Here is an 18,944-nt window from a genome sequence, read left to right as displayed (position 1 = left end):
AACAATCTGGCATCAGGTAATTTCAGCATTACTTTGCTGTGGCAGGATCCTTCATAGACTTCATAGCAGCTATGACTTTTTTCTCAAGTAAAAGATCTATTTAGGGTATGGTTTGGCAAAAGAGAGAGGTGAGGAATGAGAATTACTATGATTATGCTTTGAGAGTTAGTAAATGAAAAATAGAGGAAGGATACATTTAAATTAGGCCAGACATCTGTTAAAAATTTCCTTTTGATTAAGCATCCTCCCAGAAGTAACTGTCTGCAGTAGAAGCTTCAGAATGGACTGAAAATCTTCCATCTGCTTCCCTCTAAGAGATGCAAATCTGGCTGCATGTTCCTCCACATCTAAAAATTGAGTCTAGCTGTCACAGGAATTTTATTCCCCATGCTATAAAAATTCACTGGTAATTTGTCCTATATGCCATATTCAGTAATAACCACAGGTAAAAAGGAAAATCATATTATGAAAGAGATGTGTGATTCAATAAATTTTAAAAATGGGAAAATGTGACACTATAACAAGGTGCTTTGTTCCCCAGTTAAATTATGTTTCAATATTAAGACTGCATCACACCACTGTACATTGCTTAGAAATACTAATGCTTCCTTTTTTTTTTTTTTTTTTTTTTTGCGTATTTCAGCCTTTCTTAAAGAAGAGATGCATTATTGAAGGCCCAACCTTTCCAAAAACTGGCTGTGCTAGATACTGCAATATAATAACAAAGGTACACAGTTATGGTTCCTTAAGGTGGAATGTATGTACGTTTTGCAATGGGTTGTCTTTTGCATTGTGAACTTTCTTTTTGGAGTAGAGACACATGGAGATGTCCATGTACTTTCCATATCACTTTTCTACACGTGGCTGAGAGCAAAATGCTTGCCTGTATTCACTCTGCTACCTGAAAGAACTGCTCTCCACAACACATGTTTACATCAGTACCTCCACAATGAGTTTTTTTTAGTTGCCATGTGTTATTGACAGCAACAATCTCATACTAACTGAGAGGTTTTCACATCAGGCTTCCAGCCAAAATGTGATGGTCCCATACAGCTTCACTCATGAAGAACAGCAGAGTGTGGGATCCCCGGTCCCAGCTGTTCCTGTCCCAGGACTTCACGTGCTGTTTGGTAACAATGAAGGGCAAACAATCCCAAAAACTATGCCTCACCTGCTCTGTTTGGCAAGCCTAGTCCTCACAGAAGCCTTTGGCCCGTGGGCGGGGCTTACACCTTCCCTGGCTCCCAGGGCTCCTAAACAGGCTGCATTTGTAAGCTTTGAAAACCTTTTGCTAATTATTTCCTTGAATTACACATGTAAATTAGTTTTTTTTCTCCCTAATACAGTTTCTGTATTTTTGATACATAAGCAGTTCAAGCAGCCAACTCATGAATAGAACAAACAATGCATCCAGGAAAAACTTTTAGGGCTGTGTAATGTTTAAATCCCATATTGATGCACTGGGGGAAGGAGGAAGATCAAAGCAGCATGTCTAGCTTTCACAGCATCTCTCAGGGGTAAAATATCTCTTAGAGTTCTCCATCTCAGATGCAGAGGAGACAGACTGACTCAAATTGCACTGCACATCAGCAGGCAAATACGAAAGCACACACAACACAAGTGAACACGCAGATATGTCCGTAACCGGTGACAGGACATGCATATCTAATGCTGATGAATTTGGCAATAGCAATGGAGAGTATGCAGTGGTTTGCCTTGTCCCCCTCTTGGGCTGCCTATACCCCTCCTGGTTTTAACAAAACCACTGCAGACACAGATCAGGTTCAACATAAGCCTTTTATGAGCCAGCTACCTCAGCAGGCCTTTGCCAGAGGACTAAAACCAGATGGAGAGATGTCTTTTGTGCTCTGCCTCCACACAAAGGCTCTAGAAAAAAGGGTGCTTTCAATGTGTTGTGCAGTACCTGCCAAGGAAAAACAACCTTGAAATGGCAGAGTCTGGCCCAGATGTAGAGGCCAGGCTCACTCTGGCCTCTTCCAGTCAGTGCAGAAAACAGATTTCATGCCATCTCCTTGTTCCTGCAGATGTTTTTGTTTTTGTTTTTGTTTTTTTTTCCTTTAGAAACTGCTGCAGCCCCCAGCCCTGATGTCTCCCACTAATTGGCCCCCTGTAAATACAGGGTAACTCTGGCTCCACCTGTCCTGCTCGGAACAAAGGATTATTTCAGATGACAGGCAGCAGTATTTGCTTCATTTTGCAGGAACCGAAGTGTTGCAGAGGCTTCTTTGGCCCTAACTGCAGTCCATGCCCAGGAGGTTTCTCCAAACCCTGCTCAGGAAACGGGCAGGTAAGCACAGCATCCTGCAGCATCCTGCATTCACTCAACACTGCAGAGGATAGACTGTCTCCCAGAAGTCCCTGAACTCCTGCATTACAGGAATTAGGGGCTCCGCAAGAGCTGCACACTCCTTTTACATTCAGTGATGGTGTGAATTTCAGGTTCAGCTATTCAGAGGAGGGAAAATGAATCAGTCTCTTCTCCAATTAACAGTTTCACTGGTCCCAATACGCAGCACATGCGCAAGGCTGGGGTTAAATGACCCACTGATGCTTTTACTTTGCACAGTCCAGGGGAACAATCAGGTCACTATTCTTGTTTTTAAACTGCAAAGGAAGGTAGAATACACTGCCACAGAGTATAACTACAAGCGCAAGGAAAGCTTTTGCACTGAAAGATGTTTCATTAAAGCTGAAATTCTTCCTAGTGGTCTGTCACAGGCACGGTATGGACAGGCCTACAGTGTCTTTCAGGGGAGGAATAAAGACTCATTTCAATTTATACATAAAGATCACCCCTCTTTTATATCGCAGTGCATGGATGGCCTGGATGGAAATGGAACCTGTATTTGTGCCGAGGCATTTCAAGGCTCACGCTGCCAGTTCTGCTCAGACCCTGGCAAATATGGACCTCAGTGTGACAAAAGTGAGTACAGCCACACTTCCTCCGCTCAAGATCATGGAATTTTTCTTTGGACCCGTGTAGCACTATGGCAGGAGGTAACTGCTAGATAAATCATCTGTCTAGTAGATAAGCTGGATGTCTCTGGGGCAGGTTCATTTCTTATTTCAAAGGGATACACATAAGCCCAGAGTCAGTGAAAAATCTTCTCAGTAGCTTAAGTGAGCTTTCTGTAAGGCTCATTGCTCACTTTATATTGTGTTGTTCCTTTCCTTTCTGTCTCTTTCACATGAGTAATTGAAAAGAAAATCTTGTCTATTCATTGCTGTTCTGCTGTTGCTCACACTTGGAACAGAATCTGCCTACAATGACAAACATATGCAATCTAAGAAAAACTAAATCTATAAACACATTGTTGTTTAGGGACACCTAATAACTATCCCTGCTAAATAATTTCTGATCTTTTGAATAGTTTATAGTTCTAGCTGTCATCTTTTATAAACTGTGTCAAACTATACTGCATTTTAGAGTCTACAGAACAGGTGACATCAAATATATTTATATTCCCTATCTCCATAATTTTTTTTTAATCTTTTTGCCATTAAACAGCCTGTCATTCAATAAACACAGCTCACTCTAAGGTTTAGAGGTACATGGATAACAATGAAAAACAAGTTCTGTCAGAAGAGGTGGTATTGCCTAAACTCCAGTCCTGGCCAAGCAGTATGTGGTGGATTAACTAGTCGCTACTGGCACTTCTTGGGATTGTAAAAGCCTCACCTACAATGCCCACTGGGCATTGCTATGCCTAGCAGCAGCACTCAACCTATCCATAGCAGTGCCAGGAGGTCTGTGCTGCTACTTTGTGCACTAGTCCAGGCATTTCTGCAGTATGTAATTTGTAGGATTGTGGACTCAGTATCAGAAGGCTTCTTACATTGTTGAAACTATACCAGAAGTTGTGCAGTGAAAAAACTTTTGCCCTGATAGCCTAAAACAGTATTTTTCCCCCTCTCTTTGAAGTACTTTAAATTTCATTGATAGATAAGTGCCCTACAAAGTCACCATAGATTTTAAATAGTTATCTAAAGAAGACACCTGCAAAGACATGGATACAATAAACAGTAAGTCCCCCCGATAAAGAGAGACTAAAAATACAACAGGTTAGATTCTAGAATAAAAGAAGAATTGATTTATAAAAACTGCTATGTAAGGATAGATGCCTTTTCCCACTATTGAACTGCACATTTTATTTTATCTCTGGTAGAGTGCCTCTGCGTTTACGGGAAGTGTGATAACCGAATAGACAGTGACGGGATCTGTCTTCCTGGATCATGCAGAAGTGGATACACTGGGAAACTCTGTGATAAGCCTGTTGTTCCCTGCGAGCCCTCCCTACAGCTCTGCCACGCACATGCAGACTGTCAGCTTAGCAATGGTGCAGTGAGGTAAGTCAGCAACTCGCATCTAATTAATATTAATGAAGATGCGGCTCTTTCCCACTTTCTTGATCAAAACCACACCTTGTAGCAGTACACAAATATCAGCCAATGAACTACTGCTTTGCAGCAAATAAGCATAAATATGCACTGCATCCATCTTCATTTACAAGACAGGAATTAAGAGTTTGCAGTGCCCCCATCCTGTACACCATACTTACCACCAATCCAATAGATGCACATGGATCTGACCCTTGTCAGAAGGCTGTCTTCCTACTAACAGCTACAAGGGTTCTTTATTTCTGACCTACCCTTAGTGAATTAGGATTTTGAGCTTTGCTGAAAAACATTGAAACTCCCACGTGGTTTGGGGATAGATAGATTGATCCAATCAGCTCAAGTAGACTTTAGATGCCACAGGCTTGGACTGGCAGGATTGGTTACAAAACTGTTATTACAACAGCCACAACTTGCTTATGCTCACCTTCACTGTCACATGCAGCACATTTGCCTCTCGACGCAGTGCATTTGTAATGAGTCACCGTATGAAAGAGAATGTGGGCTGGTGCATAACTGAGCACTTCATAAATTCCCTCCAGTATGGTTTAATCTTGGGGATGGGGGACCAGGGAAACAGAGGAGCTCAATCTTGCACGCACTTCAGGGGGAGCTATCTGCTGAGTCAATAAAGGAAAGAGCAACCACACCTCGTAATTAATTTAGAGCTATTAGCTCTCCTTTGCAGAGATCACATTAGCACACAATTAATTTCACCCCCCATCTTGTACACAGAGAACAGATCCCTCATTTGACTTAACCCAGTCACGTATTATTTTGGAAAAAAAAAAAACATAATGTATGCACTTAAGCTATTTGCATTGTGAATCCAAGGTTACCGATTTTAAGCTGCCTATAAATAGCACGTTACAGTGGAAAACAATCCCTTCATTTTACAGCTGTCCTATCACATTTAATGACTCTTCCCTCCTCTCATCTCATTTCATCTCTATAGCTGCGTTTGCAAGCCTGGCTACGAAGGAGATGGCATGACCTGCAGCAAAGTTGATCCCTGTGCTACTTTATACCCAGGTGGCTGCAATATCAATGTAAGTTTGGGCTTTTCCCACAGGGCCTGACAGCACAGAAAAGCAGGCAGTAAACAAGGTTTGGCTGAAACTTTTGCAAAAAGCAAGTGTCACAATTTTTACTGCAGTTTTGAGTTATTTCTCTGATAGTGGCACTGCTATTGCTTAGACCTAAAGGCAGATGTCACCTAGCTGTCCTGAAAAGTGCCATGGAATTGCCAAGGTAAGCTGTGACACATTCTTGACAAAAAGCAGCAGCACAGCTCTGTTTTATCCCACAGTGAAGATAAAAGAGGAATTTTACTTCATTTCAGAATTGGCTACAAGACTTAAAATATTTTCATTTCATTACTTGAGTATGCACTACTTTAGTTGTTAGCCTCTCTCACAGGAACTGCTTGAAAGTCTGCATACGTGGGACTTTTCCTACAGCTGGCATTTCCTGATCCCTGTACACAGTCCTAAGGTCTGATCCCAGAGACATTAGCACACAGGGAATTTTATTTGCCTTCCTGTTCTGGGATCAGATGCTGGCTGGCTGTTGGCAGAAGCTTTGCCTTTTGGTCCCTGCCAGAAGCTCTCTGGATTAAGGAGGATTTGATGCTCCATGGTTTTCAGAGGAGGAAACTCTCCCCCGTTGTGCTGCCGTAGCCAAGGGTCTACCTCTTTGCACCAAGTGTCAGTTTTTACCAAAGGATCACAGCATGGTCTTGCTGCTGGTTGATGTGGGCAGGCCTCCCCAGCCCAGCTGCTGCCCTCCAGGTTTGCATGCCATGGCCTGTACAAATGGAGTTGATTTTGTCTGGCCTCTGCACCCTCCCCAGGCTGAGTGCATACAGACGGGCCCAGGAGAATACCTGTGTGTTTGCCAAGCAGGATGGACAGGCGATGGACAGGACTGCTCAGCCATCAACAACTGCCTGCTGCCCTCTGTGGCTGGGTGCCACGAGAATGCTACCTGCATCTATGTTGGGCCAGGCCAGGTAAGTCCTTTGCATTCATTCCCACCTTCCACACCCATTCTCTGGCAGTTTTGCTCTGCCAGCATTTTCCACCCTTCCCTTGTTCATCCACAAGTTCTCCCCTCCCTCATAGCCACAAACCCAATTCCACACAGAGCAGCCTCCTGCCGCTCTTATCCCTGTGCTCACTATGTGCTGTCATTCCAGCAGGAAATACTGTTAAATAAGCATGCCAGGTGTCACGTATGAAGGTCTTCTGTATATATTAGTCAGTGTCATTCCACTCAAGTCAGTGGAATGACTTCATGGAGCCATGCAGAAACACCAACAGATGAATCTGTCGCGTCTAGAATATGTACACAGTTTTAATCATCATAATGTATCGCTGTCTTTTATGGAAACAACAGAATGACTGCAAGTGTAAAGATGGATTTCGGGGAAATGGAATTGAATGCACACCCATAAACTCATGCCTGGAACAAAATGGAAAATGCCATCATCTGGTGAGTAATAAGTCATTCCCTGAACAAAGCGTTCAGATAAATATCACACCTCACCTCCTGCACACACCATAGAATTTCCTTTCTATTTCAACCCTGCAATTTCTGCTCAAGACGGAACAAAGCTTTCGAAGCAGCGGTACAGCCACCAAAAATGCTATGTGAGCCTCATCAGTTTGGTGCATGCACTGAGCACAGACCACAAGGCCTGCTCCCAATCCCACCTGTACAGAAGGACTATCTCGAGCCCAGAGTAAATGCATGCTGCTTCTCTGCCAGCAACTGCAATCTGGATGCAACAGTCTGTGGAGATGTTTACCTGAGTCACACATCTCTATGCGGGCATCTATCAGCTTTATCAGTATCTGCATGCAGTCAGCCTGCAGGCAGGACACAGGGACAGAGCTAAATCAAAAAGTACAGGGGAGCAGAGGATGGATCTACCTTAGTAAGGCAGAGGAACGGGGCTCTGTTTGTCTAGGGAGGAAGCAAGAAAGGGCACAGCAAGCGTTTACACTCCTCAATTTAGGCGAGGGACCTAACGCCCTCATCTGGTGGAGTTTGCTCTACAGGGGGATGAGCCGTTCCATGGAAGAAGGTACAGAGATACTTTGCTAAGGTTATGTCTGTATATGAACGTAAATCAGGAAGGGTTTACAGGCTATCCGTGCTCTGGAGTAGCCTCCTGAGTATCTCACAATATTTTTTCTGTCTTTCTGGTTCAAAGGCAACTTGTCAGTTTGAACCTTCTCATGGCTGGGAGTGCGTGTGCCCAAAGGGCTATGAAGGAGATGGTAGAACATGCTATGGAAATGCTGCAGATGTAAGTAAGACAATCATCATCTCTGAATACAAGACCTACTGCATGGTTCTCACACTGGATCTTAACCAGATAGCAAAAACATTATAAACAGTTAGGAAAAGTATGATGCCCACCAGTGCTATCTGCAGGCTGTGTTCTTTCTGGAGACTCTTGCCTGATACAGAAATGATCTGTTGTGTTTAAAAACATACCTTGGAAAGGGGCCTAAGGAATCTGAGGATATTTCTTTAAGACAAATTTAAAAAATGCCAGCCCTACAGTCCTAACTTTGTAGGTGCTAAGCACTCACCCCCCAACTAGGAGTGATGGGCTCCCAGCTCTTCCAAAATTCTGCCTTGAGCTATGTCTCAGTTGAGACAGTCAATTTATCATGTTCAATCAAACCATGCAGACTGGCAGACAAATAAGTCTGAAACAAGTAAATTGGCAAAATAAATATGCATTTAACAGTATAGGAAAAATGAAAGTGTCAGCTGTCACTGTCATTGACAGTAATCTTACATGCCTCTTAGCACTATCTGCCATCCTTGCTCATAACATCATCTCTCTCTGTTTCAAGCACTGTGGCAGAATTAAAGCTCTTCATCTGCAAGATGATATGTAAGATGCTGTGCAAACACCAACCAAAACAACATATATTTTTTAAATTCATTTTGCATTTTGTTAAGAAATTATTTGTGTTTAGATTCCCAGAAAATAAATGCTTAGCCTGAGGTCAGTATCCATTATATACTGAGGTCAGGTGCATCTAATTACACCTAATTACATCTAATTAAGCATCAGATAGCACAATTTTCAAAAGAGTTGTTAACTCACCATTCCAATTACCAGAAGCTATCAGCATTAGAAAGACATAAATGTCCTCCCTTTCATGCATACTGAAAACCTGCTTTTCCATGTCACATCAGCTGTGCCAGACAGATTACTCCACAAGGTACAGCAAGGGTACTTTGGTACAGCTAGTTAGAACTCATGTACTCATTGCTCTCTCTTTCTGTTTCCAATCAGGAGTTATCTACTCTGTCAGAAGCAGCTGCATTTAACCAGTGGGTTAATGTAAGTAGATTTCATGGTTGATATTTCAGCATGTTCAAGTCTGCAGAAAAACATGAGCCTTTTAGCCTCTAGAAATGGGAACCCCAAAGCAATATTCCAATTCTACAGCAGAGGCCTCTGCTCTGGATAGGTACTGAAGTGCCTCTCCCACCAGTCAAAGGGAAACTGATTAACTGGTCCTTGGTTTATGTCTGAAAACCAATTTCTGATCCCAAATCCAAGCAGGCAAGAAAGCTTTGCAAGCAGAAGAGTTAGTTACAAGCCCACTTCCTGAGGCAGGAGGCTACCCAGGCTATGACCTGTTCTGTACATAGAGCTTAGTCCAGAGGACAACAGCAGGGTACAAGCAGAGCCTAAATATGCCACAAGGTATATTCAGGTCCTCCCATCTTTCCTCATGCAATAAAATTACAAGCAAGTGGAGAGGGAAGGCAATGCCTTACTATCCCTATTTCTACTGAGTCCCATGCTAGGAAAATGTGACTGTATGGCTGGTCAGTGTGCTGCTGCTACAGCAAGCAAGAAAGACAAAAAAAAAATGACTTAGGTCCTGTAAAAAAAGAATCAGATTAACTTGTTTGGCTTTAGATCAGGGAAGAAACACCAACTTAGATTACCGCTGACCTTATCTTCACATGCTACAGGCAGCGGTAGTATTAGAGGTTCTATCCCACTGAGGTTGGCATTGGTATGAACAAAGATCAAAACCATATTCTTCTATGGAGTTTAAAACCTAAATATAAGAAGTATACAGAAAGTACATGACAAAGTGAATGGAACAGCGATACATTAATAAATAGCACAAGAAGCAGAAGTTATGGCATATTAGCTGCTTTCGTGCTTTTCAAACTTAGACTGCTCAGGGACAATTAAAGCACGTGATTACAACAGGGACCTCAGGGAGCTACTTGAAAGCAAGGCCACTGTGGCTAATTTAAATCAGTTATCTGCTTGGCTCCGGGCTCAGACTGTAGCACCAGCAGCTCTAAAGAGAGTGAAGCTAATGAAGCTAAAGAAATGAGCACAAAAGGAAAGGCTGCCCACCTGCTAATGAATGTGCTCTTTAGATAATGAAGCAGGAGAAAAAGAATCAGGGAGCAGATTCTGTATAATCTATTGAAACAGATGTGGAAATTTCTGCTATAGTTCAAAGAAATTCCTAATATAATGGTAGCTACAAACATGAGCAAGATAGGGAGGTATATCCATCTGTGTGGTTTTTAACTTCATACTTGAGCAGGAATGTGATGTTTACCATATTTCATGACCAAATATTTTTCTTGCTGGTCAGGAAGGGTGAAAAAAGGAGGTCTGTTTCTATTTCTATATTTAAATATTTGGAAGGTGACAGTGATGCTAGCTAGAAAAAAACGTGATCTTAACAGAGACAAAGCTCCCAGATATTTAAAGGAGATAATTCCCTTCTTGACTTAAAAACCAGTATGGATATAGAAGAAACGTCCAGAATAAGCCATCTTCCAGGCAGCATACCCACTGCAAAAAGGTAGAATACAAGCTTACATGGCTTTCTCAAGTTTTACGGTATCAAAAATGGCAAGTTGTAGAGCCTGCAAAAAGTTTGGAGAACCTCATCTTCACCAAAACCACATTCAAGACTTCAGCTCTCCTTTTCCCCCCACCCCTCTCAAAAAAAAAGATAATCCACACAACTGGAAAAATCCTGTCCAGTGAAGACTCCTTCCATCTGTAAGGCAGACACTGACATATGGGAGATGAATCAGTCCTTGCATACTACAGAGCCTACATCCCCCAGCTAAAATTAGAGCTGTCAGCAGCAAGCCCCACTGAAGTGCTGGTAGGCATGGATGTCCCTTGGACATCTTAAAAAATCCCAGCCACGTTAAATAGTCTTACTTCACATGTGAACATTGTGTTATGTGGGTTTCTCATTTCATGGATCACAATGCTTCTATCTATTAAGTAGTGTGGAGTGCTCTGCAAGAGCAGGTTAATTGAAGCTTTCAGTAACCAGTAGTACTTGGCAGACTGATTAATTTATTATTTTTTTTATTTTTTTTTTTTAATTCAGGTAGATAAAATAGATTCCAGGCTAGCTTTTGTGGGAGTTGAGTTCTCCTGTGTTTCATGATTTAAAAAAAATAAATAAATAATTTAATAATTAAAACAAAACAAAACAAAACAAAAACAATTCTGACCTAAACTTCCCTGTTGCCCTTTAAATGCTGGCAATTTGTTATGTAAAATATAGACACTCATTTACCATTTTTGTGCAGCTCTATGTACTTTTGTTCAAGTCATTGCTCTGTATAATAGTTTTTCCTTTCCAGGCCAGTCCCAAAAAACGTCATATACCCCACCTTGCTAAAAAGTCACAAGTTGCTATTTATAGGTCATCATTAAGACGAATTATTTTACCTGCTTTGCTTTCATGCAGGAGGCTGAGATAAACTCAGTGTTGTCCACCACCTCAAATCTAACTATCCTCGTGCCTTCTCCTCAAGCAATTGAAAACATGGATGAAGATGAGAAAGCTTTTTGGATGTCAAAGAGTAACATCCCAACTCTACTGAAGTACGCTAATGGTTTGGTTTTGTTTTTGATGAATTACTTTTCATTCCAAGCAAGTCTTTATTATGAAGCCACTACAGCAAGACAGCTCTTACATTTTTAAGGGAGGGACATGGGATATTCCTTCTAGTTACAGTGCTATAAATCTCTGTAGCAACTCCACTGAAAACAAAGACATTATTTGTATCATGCCAGAAATGTTTAAAGGTCAAGCTAAGATCAGAATATAGCTGAACTAGGCACTGTTCAAAATAATTCCTGCTTTAAACCACAGTTTTAGACACACCAAATGTATTTATCTAGAAAAAGAGAAATGAGAAAATACAAAACCTTAAAATCCAGTTAATTTCCTTTAGGTATCATGTATTGACAGGAGCTTACAGCTTTGCTGATTTCCAGAATTTATCGTCCTCTGATATGCTGCCAACATCTCTACAGAGCAACTTCCTACACTTGTCTAAAGAAAATGGGGTGAGATGACCTGCAAACTACTGTGGTACCATACGCCAGACCCTGACCATCACTGCCCCCAGCATTTTTGTGTCACAAAACCATACAGACATTATGTACCTGTATTTTAAAGGCTATGCCACAAAATTAAAGGAACAGATCGATTAAAGGGGCCCTCTGGGAGGAACATTAACTTGGCTTTCCCCACAAATTTTCTCAGCTGAGATATGTCAGCAGTATCATTTATTCCTAATGACACAGTAGCTGCTGCAAACTCTGAACAGTCTCGTAGCAAAGCGGAAGCATAGTCCCTGCCCAGCACAGCCTGTGAACTAATTTAAGATAAAATGCATCAGGGAAACCCAATAACTTATTTTAGGGAACTGGGAAGGTAGGAGGAAGCGGTGGTGTTGCACACGTCTGCATGTGCAACCCGATAGTCCCAAACCACACAAAGGTATTTTTAAAGGTAAATAGCTACATCTGAGAGCCCTTCCACCTCAGCCTTTTTATTTAATGCTCCATGTCCTGAGGAGGATTTTCTGGAAATACATGTGGCACGTTTAAGCACATCAGCCCTGCTATGGGAGGGAAGAGTTTTCCCCATTGAAGGAAAAACCATGAATGGGGTTCTTGAGGGGCGCACAGACACAGGAGCATGTGACAGCAGTGGTGTGGACAGGAGCCCATCCTACCTTGAGCAGGGGTGAGTGAACCAACCCTGAGTAACCACCCCAGTGTTACCCCATGGTTTTGCTGTCCTGCACATGAGGAGCAGCACAGAGTCCCCACATCACCTCTTTTGTACTTGTTTTCCTGAGGGCAACCTGGCCTCTGGTCTGGCCTGGCACTAAGCAGGGCTGTGGTGGAGCCCCAGGCCAGTGTTTGGAAAGGTGTGGAAAGCCACAGCACAAAACGCCAGGAAGCTGCAGCCCCCACAGTGCCAAAGCAAACCCTCTCTCCTCTCCTCTCCTTTCAGAACCTCACTGTCGAGGGTGCTCACATCGTGGCTGGCGACATCGCATCCACAAACGGGATCATACATGTTATTGATAAGGTATATGGCCAGGCAGGGAGGATTTGTTCCTCTGCACGGCAAGCAATGGAACATAGTCAACAGCTCTTGCAAAACATTACTCGTGTAGAATATTTTCTATTGCATCTGCTCCTTGCAGCTGCAACAATAGCACGTGCACATGTATTGACAGGGGATATGATATATCTGCTCTTCTTCCAGGTTCTGACTCCCCTCCGAAGCACTGTCATGCCGAGGCTGCTGGCCCGCCTGGAGCAAATGCCCGACTACTCCATTTTCAGGGGCTACATTATCGTAAGCTTTCACACCTTTTTAAGTATAGAGGTTTGCATTTGAACTACTATCAGACTATCAGTGATCATCCTCTTTTGTTTGTTTGTTTTAAATGTGTTTCACAACAGCAATACGGCCTGGCAAACGAGATAGAAGCTGCAAACACATACACAGTGTTTGCTCCAAATAACGATGCCATAGAAAATTACCTAAGCGAAAAAAACATTTCTACTCTGGTACGTATTACTCACAGGATATTTCTTAACAACTCAGTTTCTCATTTCAGTGTCAAGTGGATGAATTGAAAGCATACAGAAATAGGAGGAGGGATTAGTTTTCCAGGAAACCTGTAAGTTTGTTTTTACCACCAGAGGAGATGAGAAGGGGTGGATCCACATGTATTTTCCTGTCTCGCTAGAGGAGCCTAGCTGTTTGTTCTGGGTTTTGTCCTTCTCTAAAATAAAACAACTCCAATAATATCCAAGACATTTCATCACTAGACTTTCCCATCTTACACCCTAAAAGGAGATCAGTACAGGAATGACCAGGAATAACACTGAAATTAATTTCCTAGGTGAACAAGTCCAGTCCCCCATCATCACTGGCAACACCATCATTAATAATGCCCGAAAAAATACTCTGACTCTTTCCTAGAACTAGTGAGACATTTGTCCGTGTCACTCCCGCTGGAACAGCATCCACAAGCTACTTCCTGCAAACCATTTCTAGTCCCATCTTACAAGCACTGCTGGCCATTCCCAGGGTTCAGGGTTCAGAAAAATATCTGAAGTTTTCCTGGCTAGAAGAATTTCCTCTGGCAAACCCGTTGCTGCTACCCTCTGCTAGCAGCCCACACCAGGCTCATGCCCGACCCTGCCACCAGCTCCTCATATCAGCACAGATGTGGCCATTCCACCTCTCCCATGCCAGCCTCTGGCCTCACTCCCAGAGCCAGTTTATATTATTTTGACAGCACACCTCTGACCAGTTCATATTCCTTTATTCTGATGCCAGCATCATGCGTTAGCTGAAACAACTTCTGTTTCTCTGGCATTTATATCTTGACATATTTACAAGGCCAAATGGCCTTCTCAGTCCTGTCAGTCTTCTCCCAAGTTATGCTGTTTCCTGGGTCATCCCAGCTCCTTTCTTCACATTTGCTCCAGTTTGAAACTGCTTTACTGAATCCAAGTATCAAGAACCATCCCTTGCAGAGGAAGCTTCACTCATGACTTGCACAATGACATTAATACTTCCCTGCCCCTTCCATAAATACTCACCCTGTGCTCTCTCTCCCTACTTCCATGGTCTCCGTTTACAGCCAGGAAGCTGAGGAACACAGAGTTCAAATAATTCATCTCAAGACATTTACCTCCAACCAGCAGACCCATGACAGAAGTCCTGATTGCTACCTCATCGGAAGAAATCACACATGATCAACCCAAATCTTCTCAAATGACTTTTGAACACTATTTTAGTTAGTTTTAATGATATCCTCATCACTATAAGAAGCATCTATAATAAATCTTTGAGAGACACATATGTAGCTTTAAGGCATCAATCCTGTCAGACTCATGTTGTGCACACACAGAAATTATTTTCATTTTCACTGCTTACAAGTATGCTTCTTCCATTTTTCTTCCATGCTCCCAACCTTGCGTGGTATAGTGATTTGACAAAGAAAATCACAAAACAACAGGAAGATGAAGTCTGCCTAAGCCTCATTCTCTCTTTTTTTTTTTTTTTTTTTTTTTTTTTTTTACAAAACACCTTGTGTTACAAAACTTTACTTCAGAGGGAGGAGCTCAGCACAGGGAAGAGATGCCATTTCTTGGCCTCTTAGGAAGCAAGGTTTTGTTCCGAGTGACTTCTTATTCTGTTGGTGATTAAATAGAAATGAAGATGGACTGGAGTTAAGTTTTCCTTCAAAGCATACAAGTCAGCAGGATTAAACAGGGTTGGACATTGATGGAGGTCTATACCTTAGCAGTTAGCTCTATTTTAATTGCCACCTTCCTGCCTGCCAATATTTCTTTGTCAAGCCTGTGGAAAACAAAACAGAATTGGTCCCAACTATGAGATGTAAAGGCCACTACTTCACCCTGTGGGCAAAGCCAGGCAATGTCACAAATCTTTCAGCCTGGGGTTACTTCACTCTTTCACACACCTCTGAAGGAGCCAAAGAGCAAGTAACAGTATGAATGTTCAAAACAAGGGGACAGGAGGCAGTGGGATTAGCACAAACATTCATTTTAAGGTTATTCAGGGTTTGCCTTAGGGAGAAGGAATGGGTAAGGAGAAGATTATGAAAACGTTCTTGAATGAGCTACTTTTGATATCAAATGTAAAGTTCAGAGTGTGTCCTAAGAAAATAATCTGATTAACTTTTCACTGCATCTGTCAGCCAGCCCTATGTCCAGACACTGCCAGAAACAAACACATCTTTGTCCCCAACAGTTCATTAGCCTTTTATCCCCCATAACCCGTAAAAGTTGCTTTATGACAGGAACGCAGACTCTGCATAGTAGAAAATATGAAATAACCTGACTGCTGGAGAGCTTCTCCATAAATTCAAGCAATTTTGCTCATATCCTTTGGGAAAAGTTTTCCCAAATAACTTTTCATGCTTTGTTATGTAACTCTGAATTTAATTGCTTGTTTTCAGGTTGAGGATCAAATCCGATATCACGTTTTGATAGATGAAAAGCTCCTGAAGAATGACCTGCACAATGGCATGCACAGGGAGACCATGCTTGGGTTTTCTTACCACATTGGGTTCTTCCTACACAACAACCAGGTACTGCTGTCCTCATTTGCTCAATTTCGTGGCAAGTAAGCAGCCAAAAAGAGCTGTGAACACCACATCAGCTTCTGGGATTTAACAGCACAAATGATGTCACTCATATTGAATGCCTCCTTCAGACCTGCTTAATTCAAAGTCACTCTGGAAGGGGCAATTGGATTTGATTTCAATTATGCTCTTCACATTCAGCATCGCTTCTTAGAAGCTACTGTGGTGGACATGCATCTCTAGCAGCCATAAGCTTGCATTATAAAGCAGTCATTAATCTGACTTCCAACAGCTATTAGAAACCTGCCTTCAGTTATAACACATGAATTCTATTTTCTATGGATTTACTCCGCTTGCAGACCTAAGAGCTCGAAGCACTTGGCAACAAATATGAATTGCCTTTCAGCACCACTCATGGGAAAGCCAACCACAGAAAGATTAAGCAACCCACCCAATTCTGTGGCACGGCCAAGAAGGGAACTTAGTTGTCCTCCCTCTCTGCCTCTGAGTTTCCTCTGGGCACAGGCAAAGGAGGACAGCAAAACAGTTTCGGTCCTGCTGCTTGCTCTGCAGAACCTTGGAAAAAACAGCTTCTCATGGGGCTGAGGGAGTGTGGGGTAGCAGTGAGATGCTGGAAGCCCCCCTTGAAGGAACAGATGCCAGAAGGTCTTCCCTGAAGCTCCCTCATTCCCCACCCCCCCCCAGTTTGGCTTGTTTTAGAATCCTTCGTCAAACCCTTTACCTTTACACCCCACAGTGGAAAAATCAGCTCTGCCAAATACTGTTGCTAAAGATCTTCAAGAGGTTAAACAATCTCATGTCTTCCAGTCCAGCAAAGCTCTTAAATGCATCAACTGGGATGTGTGCAAGTGCTTGAAGTTGACCGCACCCTTCAGTTTTCCTGAAGCAAGCCATATACACTGCTTTTTCTTTCACCCACTATCGCTCCTGTTACCATATAACTACAAAACATCTCTGCTGCTTTCTGATTGCATTTCTTTTGCAGCTGTTCATAAATGATGCACCTCTAAATTATGCAAATGTTGCAACAGACAAAGGAATTATCCATGGATTGGGAAAAGTCCTGGAAATCAAGAAGAATAGATGTGATATTAATGATACTGTGATCACTGTAAGTGGTTCTGTTTGTATAGATGCTTAAAGACCTATCAGAGACCATAGTAAAACACAGCTAAAGCATACAGGATACATGACGCTATTTGCGAGAAAGGAGTGCATGCAGTTTCCACTAAGGATATTCCTACCAGAGTTTTGGCAACAGTAAAAACTGACTTGATTCTGCAATCAGTATACTGACTATACCAACAGCCTGGATAAAATAGAATACCACGGTAATAAGCCAATTCCTAAGTTTTAATTTTTCAGTAAATAATTATGCACTATGTTGACACATCTTCTCAGTCAGGCCACTTATTTACAGAGTTGTTGGAGGTGGGAGCAGTGTAAAATATATATATTAATGGAAAATGGGTTCTTTTCATTCCAGATAAAGATTACCTCCACATATACACATGAACTCCTTGTGCCCTCTGAGAAAATCATTCTCCCCATTTCTTTTTCCTTTTACATATGAAATACAAATGGTTTTAAATTCCTACAAAGAATAAGATGTGGTTTCTTCAGACTAGCAGAGAAAGGTTTCCTTTGTCTTTTCTCATGAACAAGTGAAATGGGACAGCAAACCAGCAGCATACCTTCCTTTTTATGGAACACACAATAGGCTAGACAACGCGGACAAAGTGAGACTTGTGCTTTAGCTAAGGCATATTTTACAGGCACAAACTTTTGTAGACTAATACTTTTCCCTGGAATACAGCCCCATATTTTATAATATTTCACTCATGGTTTTTCCTCAGCTTTGTTCAGTTGGGCACTAGGCACAGTCCTTTACTTTCTCATGGAAAATTATCTTCCGTGCTATGTTTTAAATGCAGCAACACACTTCAACATACATTTAAGCCTTTCTAAAAGTAAGCACAGATTTAGCTAAATAGGAATAATACTAAACATTGTATATCAGCTATATACCATATACTGAGGGGGTTTGCAGGACCTGACCTTACAGGTGCAAATAATTCTAGATTATATCTGCATACACACATAACATAGGACCACATGAGATTTCTCTAAACTGCCATTGCCCTTATGCCACAAGTAAACCATATCCAAGCCTATGATTTGCTTCATATTGTGATTTCAATGGGTAGGTCTTTGGAAAGCATCACCTTAGCAGAGCGTAGCATAACCAAAAGAGCTTTCCCTCTCCTTTCCGTGGCAGGAGGCTTCCTATGAGCAATCCCTACAGACCAGCTGGTGAGGATGTTCTTCCTTATTGAGCAGTCCAGCTACTCTCACCACCTTTAACAAAGGGTTTATCCTGACTGTGCACCTCCGGACTCAACTTGGGGCTGGGGAACTATGACAGGAAATTATGCATTCTTCTATTAAATAGGCTGCCTGTAGCTCTACACAGACTTTGTTAACCACCTTCTATTTGTGTTTAAGGAAAAGTGCAGAATTTGCTCACAGCCAACAAGTTGTCCCCCAGGAACAAAAGAAATAGTAAGTACTTTATCATTAGAACTATTACTTTTTTTAATCAAAACTGAGCATAGATGCATTCAATCCTGGTTTTGTTTGCTTTATATGATTGCCTCAGTTTCAACAAGTCATCATGGTTACTTTGGCCTGCTACATACTTTACTCACAATCAGCAGATTCAATCCACTCTTGACCTAAACCATCCTAGGAACAAGGAAGCAGACTCAAGAGCAGCTTAAAAACAGTTGTGTCTTGAAAGAGTAGTTTCTAGTTTACACTGGGGCACCTGAAGAATTCCTTAACTGTAAAGGTTAGCTCCGCCATGCAAAACTATGAGGGAGCTGAGCATGGTCCAGTGTTTTCTACACAAGGAATTACAGCAGCAGCTTCTACCCTTCTGACAGAGTACAGAAGGGCATGGTCAACCTGACCCCAGCACCATGCCGTGTGTTACGAACACACAGAGACTTGGAGGGTGTAAAGACTTCAGGTGCCCA

At 42.1% G+C, this 18,944-nt stretch overlaps 1 protein-coding gene across 1 annotated transcript in view; it reads left to right on the top strand.

Moving 5' to 3' along the window:
- The window catches only part of STAB2 (stabilin 2), an 82,076-nt gene that overhangs the window by 29,206 nt on the left and 33,926 nt on the right, over positions 1 to 18,944 (top strand). Inside the window, exons 18-33 of the mRNA XM_032182643.1 lie at positions 2,141 to 2,308; positions 2,833 to 2,944; positions 4,188 to 4,368; positions 5,372 to 5,465; positions 6,269 to 6,427; positions 6,814 to 6,909; positions 7,634 to 7,729; positions 8,738 to 8,785; positions 11,202 to 11,338; positions 11,692 to 11,806; positions 12,765 to 12,842; positions 13,023 to 13,115; positions 13,223 to 13,330; positions 15,760 to 15,891; positions 16,892 to 17,029; positions 18,418 to 18,468. Of these exons, the coding sequence (XP_032038534.1) occupies positions 2,141 to 2,308; positions 2,833 to 2,944; positions 4,188 to 4,368; positions 5,372 to 5,465; positions 6,269 to 6,427; positions 6,814 to 6,909; positions 7,634 to 7,729; positions 8,738 to 8,785; positions 11,202 to 11,338; positions 11,692 to 11,806; positions 12,765 to 12,842; positions 13,023 to 13,115; positions 13,223 to 13,330; positions 15,760 to 15,891; positions 16,892 to 17,029; positions 18,418 to 18,468 (1,806 nt within the window). The remainder of the gene's footprint in view (positions 1 to 2,140; positions 2,309 to 2,832; positions 2,945 to 4,187; positions 4,369 to 5,371; positions 5,466 to 6,268; positions 6,428 to 6,813; positions 6,910 to 7,633; positions 7,730 to 8,737; positions 8,786 to 11,201; positions 11,339 to 11,691; positions 11,807 to 12,764; positions 12,843 to 13,022; positions 13,116 to 13,222; positions 13,331 to 15,759; positions 15,892 to 16,891; positions 17,030 to 18,417; positions 18,469 to 18,944) is intronic.

This window comes from Aythya fuligula, chromosome 1, assembly GCF_009819795.1.
Source record: "Aythya fuligula isolate bAytFul2 chromosome 1, bAytFul2.pri, whole genome shotgun sequence".
NCBI classification, from domain to species: Eukaryota; Metazoa; Chordata; class Aves; order Anseriformes; family Anatidae; genus Aythya; species Aythya fuligula.
This window is presented reverse-complemented; position numbering and strand designations above follow the sequence as displayed.